We start from the raw sequence: 12493 nt of genomic DNA, 5'->3' as shown, positions 1-12493 counted from the left end.
TTTTTACCAATCCTGGCATGAAGTGTAATGATTGAATAGTATACCATTTTGTAGGCCTCTTACTCTCTACTGTGAGACTTTTTAACAGGATCTGGTCTCTACTGGGAATCAAACCCAGGTTATGCTACATGCAAAAAAAGAGGCCATTAATGCCTCTACTTCAGCACCTCACACCGCCACAGTGCTTCAAATAAGGAAGGCGGGGTCATGTCACCAGTGGTTTATGTGGTAGCACACTCACCTGGTTCGCAAGAGGACCTAGGTTTTATTACTGGCAGAGTTCACCTCGGCATAATATACAGAAAGTGTGTATTTCCTTGATGTGCTGAACTGAGAAAAGAAGCTGTCTCGCTCTGTCATAAAGAGCCATTCTCCACATAAATAATCATTTGTCGCTTTAAGATGAGCAGACTTTTAGAAACTAGTAACTTAAAGCCCACACAGATAATCATTGTTTTTCATGGGATACATGGTTGGAAATGAAATTTAAATATATGCAAGGGTGCAGGAATGGTGATTTTATTCTAAAAAAATGAATGCTTGCAACACCCCTCCAGCAGTTGAAACCTGCAACCAACAACAAAAGAAAACATTGTCTCGGCCACCTTGTTCTACTACCTTTTAAAGTTCAGCTCCACTTTTCCAATACACCCTGTATAGTGACTAATATGAAATGAACAAATTCATAGTTCCAAAAATATAATCTAATTCAAATATGATTTAAATATTTGAGGGAAGAAAAAGGCTGCTTATGACCAACCATTACATGTCTAAGGCAATTTTCACAACAAGGTTATTTCATCAAGACAAAAGGTATATTATCAGGGATGTCAAACTGGTGCCCCCCCCCCCAAAAAAAAACTAGTGGCAGCCCGCAAAGTCCCAAAAAATATTTTTTTTTATGAAAAAACCCATAATAATTGTATAAAGCTCTAAATAATTTTTAAGATCAAAATTAACTGATGTCAATATTTCTGCATTGATAAAGGTTGTAATGTTTTAATGTTGATTGCTCTCAATCTTTGAGACCAAATTTTGACCTTATGCTGGTTGGTGATAAATTACACTGCTAAACACTGATTTTATGCTGAAGATATTCAATGATTACCTGATTCATCAGGTACCTTTTGGCAGCTGGTTCCGAATCTGACATAAGTTTTGTCAGATTAACTAGTTCTTGAGATAAAGTGAAAGTTAAATTTCAATATTATCATCATAAGCAGCAAACAAATCACATTCGAAGTATGAAAAATATAAATCAATAATAAATTTAAGATCAATACACACAGACTACTGATATCTGATGATGATATGAATAATTATAGTGGCTAAAATAAGATAATAAGTAAGAAAATTGAAAGTTAAAATTTGGGGAAAAGATTTGTGGCTGCAGACGACATAGAAATGTCGAGAGTATGTATTATCTCAAAAAAAAAAGCTAATTTGGCAAAACCAACATCAGTTTTGAAATCAGCAACCCCATTATACCATTGAAATTGCCTTGGCAACCTGAATACATTTCTTTTTTTGTTCAGCATGTCACCAGAAAAAAATGATTTATGCCAAGTTATTAGCCCTTAAGCTGTGGAATATTCAGAAAAAAGCTGCTCTCAGTGTGGCTGATTTTCACAGTTGTCTTTTGTGAAAGATAGATGGTAATTAAACCCAGACTTGCAAATTGAACACATTTGAACTTCATTAATGTGAACCCACTTAACATGAAACTCTGGTTAATATGAAAAGAATTCTTGGTCCCATCGTTCTCTATGGTCATATAATGTCAAAAAATATACTTAACATGAACCTTTTAAATGGAAGATTGCTTAATGTGAAAGAATTCCAGGAAGTAAGGGTAGGGCGAATGTCGTTAATGTGCTAGATAACAGGGGGCAGCATGACCTTGGTTGTCATTGGGAAGAAGGATTTATTGCCCCTGAGCATATGTAGGGTGGGGGGAAGTGACGTACCATAATCTTCTCTCCGAGTCCGCTCAATGTTTTCTTGTTTCAAAAGCAGTTGCAACAATTTAAAATCATAGATGGTACTGCTGTGCGAACTTTCGTCCGAGATGGAGGAAAGAAGAACTGTTCACATGCTTTTTCTTTATGTCGTACATAGTTGGCAGTTGAAAGTCATGTTATGTATCATCTGTATGTTTTATTCATGTGAATGTCATATTTAATGTGTTTTCAATCATTAAGTATTGTGATTTTTTAAAATTTGCTGCTTTGTCCATTTTAGCCTTTTCGTGTCACACTACTACACTGTGCACGTGCTGCAGATCGTTAGGTGCTTATCCATTTCCTACGAGTCACAAGTAGCAGTCAGTGCCTCGAGGTTAAGCAAAAAATCTTAAATAAAATTGACAACGATAGTTTCAAAAAATGATTGAATGCTGCTGGTATATAAATTTTTAGTTTTAAAAATTATAAGAAAAAAAGCAGTTAAAAAATAACTTGATCAATTCAGTGCATTATATTTGCATAAATTTGCACTACATTGAATTTCAGACTAATGTGAATGGAATGTCAAAAATTATTTTTCTGTCATTCTTATTGGTTAACCTGAAATTTGAATGTGAAAAGTTTCAGTGGAACCTTGAATTTCAAGTTAACAAGGTTCGACTGTACAATAATAAAAGAAAAAAAAGTGTGGTTCAAACCCACAATCACCGACAAAATATTAATTGGGGTAGGAAAGCACTCTACCACCATTCAACAATGTACACCTGTCCATTGTACAAGCAAACCTGTTAGAAAAGAATCTCATCATCGATGGGGGGGGGTGTTCCGATTCGATTTGATGACTTTTGATAACAAGGGGGGAGGGGGGTTTGGATAATATGAGTTAGGATTCAGAGGGGCAGAGCTGATGACGAAATTTTGCTGACGGGGGGGGGGTGTCAAAAATTTGCTTACGTAATACTTGAACGGCCCCTTATATATGCACACACCATCTATACGTCATATAAAGAATTTTATCTTAAAAGAAAAAATGTTAATCATGCCTGGATGAGATGGGTACATGCTGAGGCTGAGAGTTAAAATTTACTGCAAACAAAATTGTTATTGCTAAAAAAAAAAAAAAATTATGCATTTTTTAATCATAAAAAACATTTTTCGTTAAAATTAAAACCAATAATCAATTATTTGCAATTGAATAAGGTTTTTTTTTTATTAAGATGTGAAAACATAACAAATAATGATTGATGGCCCACATGATACAATTCTGAAGAAATTGCCCCAAGGGTTCTATTGAGTTTGACATCCTTGGTATACTGTACATTATAGCCAGTTTGCAAATTGGCCAGACTTTGGCCATGACATAGATACAAAGACTCTTCATAAAAACATCAGGATGCCTTAATTAATTATGAAAAATTACCATTAAAATCTTGAGTTCACCATGAATGAAGAGCATAAAAACAACTTGCTGCAGAGAGAGAAAAAAAAAAAGAGATTCATAATAATTAATATTTATTAGGCCAGAGAAGAAAATTTTGCAACATCTGATACGCAATGCGGGCATGAACTGAATGTTCTCAGTTTCACCATGCTTCCTTGTGTAGTGGCCATTCAATAACAAAAAACAACCTGTTAATCATTGTTTATCAAGAGCTGAGAGTTTCACTCATGCCATGACTTCGTCAAATTTTTATACAGTTCTACAGACAATTTTGAATGAACACAGACAGCCAATCTTGTCCAAAATTCTAAAAATGTGTCCTTCGTTAGGGGAAAAAAAAGAAAAATTAAGAGAATTCACCGCAAACCCCAGCACAAAAGCTTTAGGAAGAATGTCTATCTAGGAATGTCTGTACCAGATAGTTCTACTATGCAAGAAATGAAAGAATAAAATTATTCATACCACAAACGGGACGGGGTTGTGAAATTATTTTTGCACCAAGCCCTGTGTCTGCTCTGATGTATGTAATCACCAGGGCTTGACAAATAAAAAAAAATTTAGGTGCCAGCAAAATTTCATAAGTGATAAACAGTTTTTACCCCATAGGAAAAAATAAAAATTTCCCCCGTTTTCCCATAGGAAAAAAAATAGTGAAAAAAAAGTCCAAAATAGTGTATTTTTTGACTTGTCCAGGACTTAGGGAACCCTTTACATGCTGGCATAATTTTCGATAATTTTGTGCTGCCCTTCGACTTCAATTAAGTTATCATATATAAAAAATATTGGGCACCAATTCCAAATTTTTAGTCGCATTACTTATAAACATTGCATCTCTCTCTAGCATGCTCAGTCACTATTCATCACTCACATGTTTACACACATGCTCTGGGTCACTCTTATGGTCAAGATGACAGTATTAGTAGTAATAAAGCAGATTGATGATGATCCATGTTTTCAACGGACACAAACTATTGTGAAAACAACTGTTACTGCAGGTGTGTTACCTTACTTACTTTGTTGATGTTGCCTATAGAGATACCATTAAAGAGGATTGGGACATTCATCTCTTTTGGTCACTCCTAAACTGACACTCTTTAGGTGACTCTTTTGGCTTTTCACATGCTTGCAAATGCAGTATGCTATTATTTTGGTCACTCACTGACCAGGCATTACGTCCCTTTTTCTATACATCACCCTTTTGATCACTCCTACCCTCATACACTCTCTAGGTCACTCTTTTGGTCATTCACAAGCTTGCACACATTCTAGATCACTCCCATACTCCCTGGGTCACTTATTAGGTTGCTCACTAACCTGATTCCTTGCTCTCTAGGTCACTTTTTTGGTTGCCCTCATGCTCTAGGACACTCTTTTGGTCATTGACATGCCTGCACATGCTATAGGTCACTCTTTTGCTCACTGACATGCTTGTACACTCTTTTGTTCACTCATATGCTTGCAAACGCTTTAGGTCACTTATCTGGTTGCTCACTGACCTTGCTCTCTGGGCAGAGGCAGATCTATGATGGACTTTGTTGCTCCTCTGAACTTGCCACACTGGACTATAGCTGTTATAAGTTCTCCCACTAAACCAGACATCACCTTGTCCATATTCCTCTGCAGAACTTCTAACAAATTGGTACATGTTGGAATGTGTGTGTGTGCGCATGTAATGAAATTTCCATGAAGTTTGTTTCTGTGCAATGTTTGTTATGTGTAATGCTGCCATCAATATTTCTAACTATGCATGAAGTGTGATGATCGAATAGCATACCATTGTACCCCAAAGCAGAATGTGCCAAAATCTGCGACGTACGTCGCAGAACAATTAGCGCTATTGCAGAACAGTTCCAAAGAATTTGGAAAAAGTGTAAAAAACACCATTACATGTATGGGGATTTTTACCGCACAACATTTCCAGTCAGCCGAGGGCTCATCGCAGAACAGTGCTAAACATTCTGCTTTAGGGCCATTGTAGGCCTGTTAAAGTCTCGTCGCAGAGAGCAACAGGCCTACAATGGTATACTATTCGATTATTCTATGTTAAGTTCCCATGTAAATATCCTACTGTAAAGTTCACAGTGGGAAATTTACAGAGAATCTGTCAATCAATAAAAAGAAAGAGGATCAAAATACGATAAACATGTTGGGGGGTAAATCAAGAAGATATCCATACCTTTACATACTTTGTCTTATACGAATAAGACAACCATAAATATTTTTTATGGGCATTGTATAATATTTTATCATGTATATAGTTTTATAATTGCATTTTTTATTGTGTTGGCGTGTTTTTGAAATATATAACACACACTCTTCTTGGAAAGAATCGTTTCATGGCAAGCGGGAACAAAATTTTTTTGTCGTCCTTTCTGAAATTCTGGGCATACTGAAGCAAAATTTGCTATTTTGGCTATTTGGAGCAGAAAAATACTAACGGAAGAGCTTTGGTATAAGGGAAACGAAAAATTGGTGACTTTTTTCTGGCAATAAGTTGCCATCGTTGGCACACTCTGGTTCGGTGTTGTTCTGCTGGGTTGTCGCTGTTCTGAAAAATTCTGCCAGGCGGCGTTAGTTGTTGTAGCGCGTCTTTTCAAACAGCAGTACAGCCATATTATACCATTATATACCCTACGGATAGTCATGAAGTATTGAGTATAATAAATTCTTTACACTCCAAAAAATCGTCAGGATTTGACAAAATTAATTCCATAACATTGAAGTGCATTGCACCATATGTAAGTGATGTCTTATCGTTTATTTTTAATTTAAGTTTTATCACTGCCGAATTTCCAGAGTGCCTGAAACTTGCAATCGTTTCTCCAATACACAAGAAAGGGGACAAAAAGAATGTTAATAATTACAGACCGATTTCTTTACTATCTGTCTTCTCAAAGGTCATAGAAAAAATAATTAAATCCAGAATAATTAAATTTCTTGACAGCATTAATTTTTTTAGTGAGAACCAATTTGGATTCAGAAAGGCAAAAAGTACAGAGGACGCTCTTGTTAATTTTCTTTCAAATGTGTATATAGCAGATAACAATAATTGTAAAGTTGCGTCATTATTTTTAGATATCAGCAAAGCTTTTGATACCGTGAATCACAGTATTCTTCTAACCAAACTAGAATATGCAGGAATTCGGGGTTTGCCACTTAAATTTTTCAAAACATATCTTACTAACAGAGTTCAAAGTGTGAAAGTAAATTCCGTTTTGAGTTCTAAAAGACAAATTACATCTGGTGTACCTCAAGGATCAGTACTTGGACCTATTTTATTCCTAATATATATAAAAATGACCTGTGTAACTTTAATTTGAAAGGAAAAATCACTGCTTTTGCTGATGATTTAGCTCTTTGTTACTCTGAAAGCTCTTCAATCAATTTGAGGAATAACATGCAAAATGATCTTAACTCAATAAATATCTGGTTTAGAAATAATAATTTAAAATTAAATACAGATAAAACTAAATATATGTTGTTTGGTTCTGGTACTTTCGATGATTTTGGTGTCATAAAATATCATAGTGTGACAGATGGCTGTATCTCGGATTGTATGTGCACAGTTGTAAATAGAATAGACACCTTTAAGTATTTAGGGATTTTTTTAGATTCAAAACTATCCTGGAAAACACATATTAATTATTTGAGTGTAGAATTAAATCGGAACATTAGGAAATTTTATTTTATCAGAAATAAATGTTCCCAATCCATTTTAAAACTTCTTTATTTTGCGTTAGCAGAATCTAGATTGAGTTACGGCATTACATGTTGGGGTGGGACATACTTCAGCAATCTTTCTTCACTTTTTGTCACACAGAAGTCCTTCATCCGTATCATTCTGAGTAAAAATAGACTCACGCATACATTTCCACTTTTCAATCAATTAAAGCTACTCTCTCTGCAACATCTGTACGTTTATAAAAGTTTAAAAATGTTTCATAAAAGAAGTGGCCATCTCAATCTGAAATTACACAAGTCTGGAATGCAATTTAGACGTCATACTATACAGGTACCAAGGCCAAATAAAACTCGTTTCCAAAAATTTTTCCTTTATTTAGCTCCCAAAATATTTAATTTACTTCCTCAGTTAATAAAAGAACAACCTTCATGTACATCTTTTTTTATCAATTTAAAATCTTGGTTGTTAACTCAAGAAGATTTAAATTATCTGTTTGATATTGTAATGTAACCTTCTTTTATCTTGCATACGCTGCTAAATGCCAAAATTTTTTTTTTATCAATTCCATTCCTGTTGCCACTTATTTCTTGGTGTTATATATATATATATATGTGCGTTTTTTTCTTTCTTTTTTTCTCTCATTATTTATGCCGACAGATATGTATCGCATATTGTTTTGTGGGTTCACAAGCTTGCTTAGCCCCTAAATGTTTTGTTACTGTGTTTAAAAATCTTAAATAAAGGAAATTTGAATTTGAATTTTTGTCGTTTGTGCTTGTTCCGAGTGTTTGGATTACATTTTCGTCGCTGGTCAGGTTGTATTGTTCCCTTTTTTTCCTTTATTTAAACCCAGATTGATTTATTATTTAAACAACGGTCCGGGCTTCATTTAAACAATGCCCGGGTTTTATTTAAACCCTGATCGATTTATTATTTAAACAACGGTCCGGGCTTTATTTAAACCCTGATCGATTTATTATTTAAACAACGGTCCGGGCTTTATTTTAAACAATGGCCGGGTTTTATTTAAACCCTGATTGATTTGTTATTTACAATGGTCCGGGTTTTATTTAAACCCTGATTGATTTATTTTTATCCACAGTTTTATTTTTTAAACAATCCAGAGCTTATTTTTGTTTATACCATTTCTTTTTATTGTTTTTTACTGTTTTCTATGCTGGCGATTTTTTTTTCTGGCGCACGTAGTGTCTGGCGGCTTTTTTTCGGACCGTCGGACATATTTGGCGCCGGAAAAAAGTCGCCAACCTGTCCCTTATACCAAAGCTGTTCCTTCCCACTCCTGGTATTTGTTATGGCCATCTTTTTCTCAGCCACGTTGGTAGGCATTTTGCCTGTTGTAACCTCGTATTTGTAGAATCTTCAACAAAGGATGTCGGTGTCCTCAAATGAAACCACATGATGCTCTTTCGAGGAGCAATTCCCTAAACTAAATGTGTTATCGGGTCAAGCTTTGCCAAATCTATTTTCGTTGATGGAACATTCCTCCATTCCACAATGTTTTTGGCATGTCTCGAACGGAATGCTATGTTGTTGTTCCTCCCTCATTATTCATGATGGCACGGTCATTACTTGCAATGCAATGGCTTCATGAAGATCCACCATTTGGACGAACACCAAAGCCATCTCAAAAACAACTCCAGCCAGTCTTAAAACATTTACTTTTGTAGATATTGTTTGAGATACAGTTATAAAGGGTTGGGACATTGTACTCTCTTGGTCACTCTCTCTTGGTCACACTCTCTACGTCACTGTTTTGGTTGCACCCTGGCCGCCTGATCTCTTCCTTTACAGGTCACTCCCATGCTCTAGGTCAGTGGTACTCAACCTTTGGAAGCATACTGCCCGGTTGATTTTTTTGCGAGTAGAAAGCCTGGTCATACACACGGCTAATGGGAAATAAAACAGGTAAAAATGAAATGTTTACAACTCACGGCTCGGTTTGACTGATGTCAGGGCCCGGCAGTTGAGAAATACTGCTCTAGGTCACTCATTTGGTCATTCACATGACTGCACAAGCTCTGGGCCACTCTTTCATTCACTCATATGTTTGTGAATTTTTCAAGGTCACTCATCTGGTCGCTCAGTGATTTGGTCCCTCATTCAACGCAGTGATGGATTTATCGTATTACCACCCTTCTTCCATTCATCTTCCTCAAATTTGCCATCCCTTCAAATTTGATGCCCCGAGCCACAGCCCGCAAGTCTTCTTCCCCCCCCCCCCCCCCGCAAATATGCCACTTGTTACCCTGGGCACGCATCTTCAAAATTACACAGGCGCGCTGAAATGCGAGTCTCACTCGGCCCCGCAAACACATGACAACAACGGAAGTGGGTGTCCTCAAATGAAACCACGTGAACACTCATTCAAGAAGCAATTTCCTATACGAAATAAATACTCACGGGCTATCGGGTTGCGCTTCGCGGAATCTGTTTTCTTTGACGGAGAACTCTTCGGCGACGCTTTTGGCACGTCTCGAACGGAACGTGGTGCCGTTGTTGTTGTTTCTCTCATTATTCATGATGACGCGGTAATTAGTAGCAACAGAGCAACTTGACGATGATCCACCATTTGGACGGACACACTGGAGTTATCGCGAAGAAACAACTCCTGCCGGTGTTATCTTATTTACTTTTGTTGATGTCGTCTGTTGAGATACAGTTATTGGGACATTATTTATCTGATCAAACAGAAGCTGACTCATGAACTTGGAAAAGTTGTTTACCTTCGGAGAAGAGTTTTTCATATTTTCAGAAAATTTCACAATTTCATGATCATGCTTTCTCATTAAGATTCTATTGGGAACCTGTCAATGTGAATGTAGGTCAAAAACATGCTGATTTGCATTTTTTTTTTTTCATAAGTGGTGTGTGTTATCTCCCGGCTTTTCTACCGACTTTACAAGCGGCCTTCGTTTTGACGTCTGCGATTCGTCGAATTTTCTTCCTATTTGTACCTCAACAATTTCTAAATATTTCTTTTTAAAATGAAATTATAATACTTATTAATGCGTAAATATGATACAGAGACAAGATATACTCTGAGAGAAGGCGTCTTTTCTTCAAATAGGAGGAATTGGTTTGCTATGACGTCACATCTGTAGATCTGTGGACGAATCACGAAAGTGAATCACTCATCTGGCTAAATTCCGTAGAATATCATTGTTTTCGTGCTGGTCGTTGGTGTTGCGTCATTCAATATCACGTGCTAGTGGTCAAGGGCACGTGTTCGGTTAATGATTGCTGGCAGAGAGAGAGAGAGAGAGCAGCTGCCCGATTCAATAAAAATCTTCGTTAAGGTTATTGCTTGTGTGCTATCATTCTTTCGGATTAAGCAAGAAACTTTTTCCCACTTCAAACGCCAGGATAAAAATAACTGAAATCATATAAATGGTCGAATAAATTCTATAAATAACACGCTGACTCATGGCTTATAGCTTAATATAACTCGTGGACTTACGTGCCATTGTAGTTATTATACCAACCACAGGCAAGCATGCGCCGCCCAAAAGGGGGGGGGGCTGAAAGGGGCTCCAGCCCACGACGATTATCATTCTTGTTTTTCATACTATAGGTGAAACATAGTGCGACTATTTGTGTATAACCAACACCTTCTGCTCTAGGTGTTGGTATATCCAGTGCCGTCCTCAAGCATTGCCCCCCCCCCCAGAGTCAAAGGTGGAGTCGATTGATCTAATTTATATATGTATTGACATCATCATCATCGTGCCCCCCCCCCAGACTTCCAAGTCAATCTCCGCCTATGGCCTCAAGGGAAGGGGGCCTCACAAACCTGAGAATCGGTTCAAATTTTCGACAATTTGCCAGGTAGGGCCTCAGGAAAATCAATTGGTCCGGGGCCCATGATGCTCTTAAGACGGCCCTTGGTATAACTGTATTTGAAAATCTAGGCAGGAATCCGGCCCTGGAGCACACAATGCACAATTCTATTTTTACCCTTTAAATCCCGTAGGCCTATACCGTGGGCATGGCCCCCAAGGCCGTCTTAAGAGTATCATGAGCCCTGGGCCAATTGATTTTTCTGAGGCCCTACCAAACTTCTCGAAAATTTCAATAGATCTCATTTTTGTGGGGCCCCTCTTCGCTTGAGGCTCCCGGGCCGTGCCCAGGTGGGCCCCCCCCCAGGAAAGACTTTTCACGGCTTCCCCTATAGCTAATTTATAGCGTGAAAAAAAAATGAGAATCGTCCCAGGGCCCTGTCAGCCCCCACCAAAGATCTCAGCTGAGGGGCTCAAGCAGGGGCGTCGGATGTATTTCGAAACTGTGGGTGCTCATCTTTAGTTTTATATCGGAAATTTTAATGTCTGAATCAATTCTGGGGGTGCTCGGATGCATTTCACAAATTATCGTGGGTGCTTGAGCACCCACAGCACCCCCGGCTCCGACGCCACTGGGCTCAAGACTCCAGGATGAAGAGGCCATGATAGTGGGGTCCTTGAAAAATCAGATCAGGACCCTCTGCCAACACCGTCTGTAGCAGAAGTCCTCCGCGCGAAGCTCGTGACGTAACTCGAGGTCATCTCCCCTGAGGCGACTGGAATAGGGCTATACCTAGCTGCTTTACTTATCGCCATTGGATATACTTTGAAAACCAAACACACCCCGCTTCCCATCTCATTGAGATATCGAAGCCATTGTATATACTACAAAAAAGGGTAAAAATGGCGCATGCATCGGCCTGCTATATTCAATGGCTAAGTGAGACGACCTTCTTCAGTGACGTCACGAGCTTCGCGTAGAGGCCTTCTGCTATAGGTGGTGTTGGCCCTGCTAAAGATTCTGACTCAGGGCCATAAGTCCCCTAAGTCTGAGATCGAATCCAGGGGAGTGGGGGTAAGGATTCATTGGGGGCTTCAAACTGTCTCGAATAATTTACCTAAAATGACCATAGCTTGATAAGATATATCTGTGATGCGAATATTCATTTGAATCAACTAAAAACACAAAAATATGGTATAATAAATGAAAATTTAAATAAACATATAAATGAAAGCAAGAAAAGATATCTGGTCAAAGGCAAGCATGTATTTTGTTGAATGTTTATAGCTGAACAAGCAAAAGTTAATTCAGTGCTCCCTGCCGTAGTAGAGCCCCTTAGCCAGAATCTCTCTTGCAGGTTCCTTCATAGAATATGAAATAATAAGATTGAGAGACTCTGGGGTAAGAGACCTAAGCAGCTGTCCCAACCAATCAGTTGACCCTTTCACGACATATCCAAGTGAAATTAAAATATGTACCTGAATGCCAGAAGATTGAAGATTTGAAAATAAATACAGCCATCAGCTAGAATGTGTTCCAATGGATACCATTGTTAGAGGTTTTATAAGGAGTATTAATTTGGGTACCTGTTTTGTGTTTTTTTTTAAG

General features: G+C 37.8%; 1 protein-coding gene across 1 annotated transcript in view; it reads right to left on the bottom strand.

Annotated features, from left to right (window-relative positions):
• mdy (diacylglycerol O-acyltransferase) overlaps positions 1-9905 on the bottom strand; it is a 37798-nt gene extending 27893 nt beyond the window's left edge. The window contains exon 1 of the mRNA XM_089249166.1: positions 9509-9905. Coding sequence (XP_089105292.1) covers positions 9509-9627 — 119 coding nt within the window. The 5' untranslated portion in view covers positions 9628-9905. The remainder of the gene's footprint in view (positions 1-9508) is intronic.
• Positions 9906-12493: the final 2588 nt, after the last annotated feature.

Source organism: Pholcus phalangioides, unplaced genomic scaffold, assembly GCF_987345545.1.
Source record: "Pholcus phalangioides strain wild (caught in Gottingen) unplaced genomic scaffold, Ppha-v1.0 ptg000021l_1, whole genome shotgun sequence".
NCBI lineage: Eukaryota > Metazoa > Arthropoda > Arachnida > Araneae > Pholcidae > Pholcus > Pholcus phalangioides.
This window is presented reverse-complemented; position numbering and strand designations above follow the sequence as displayed.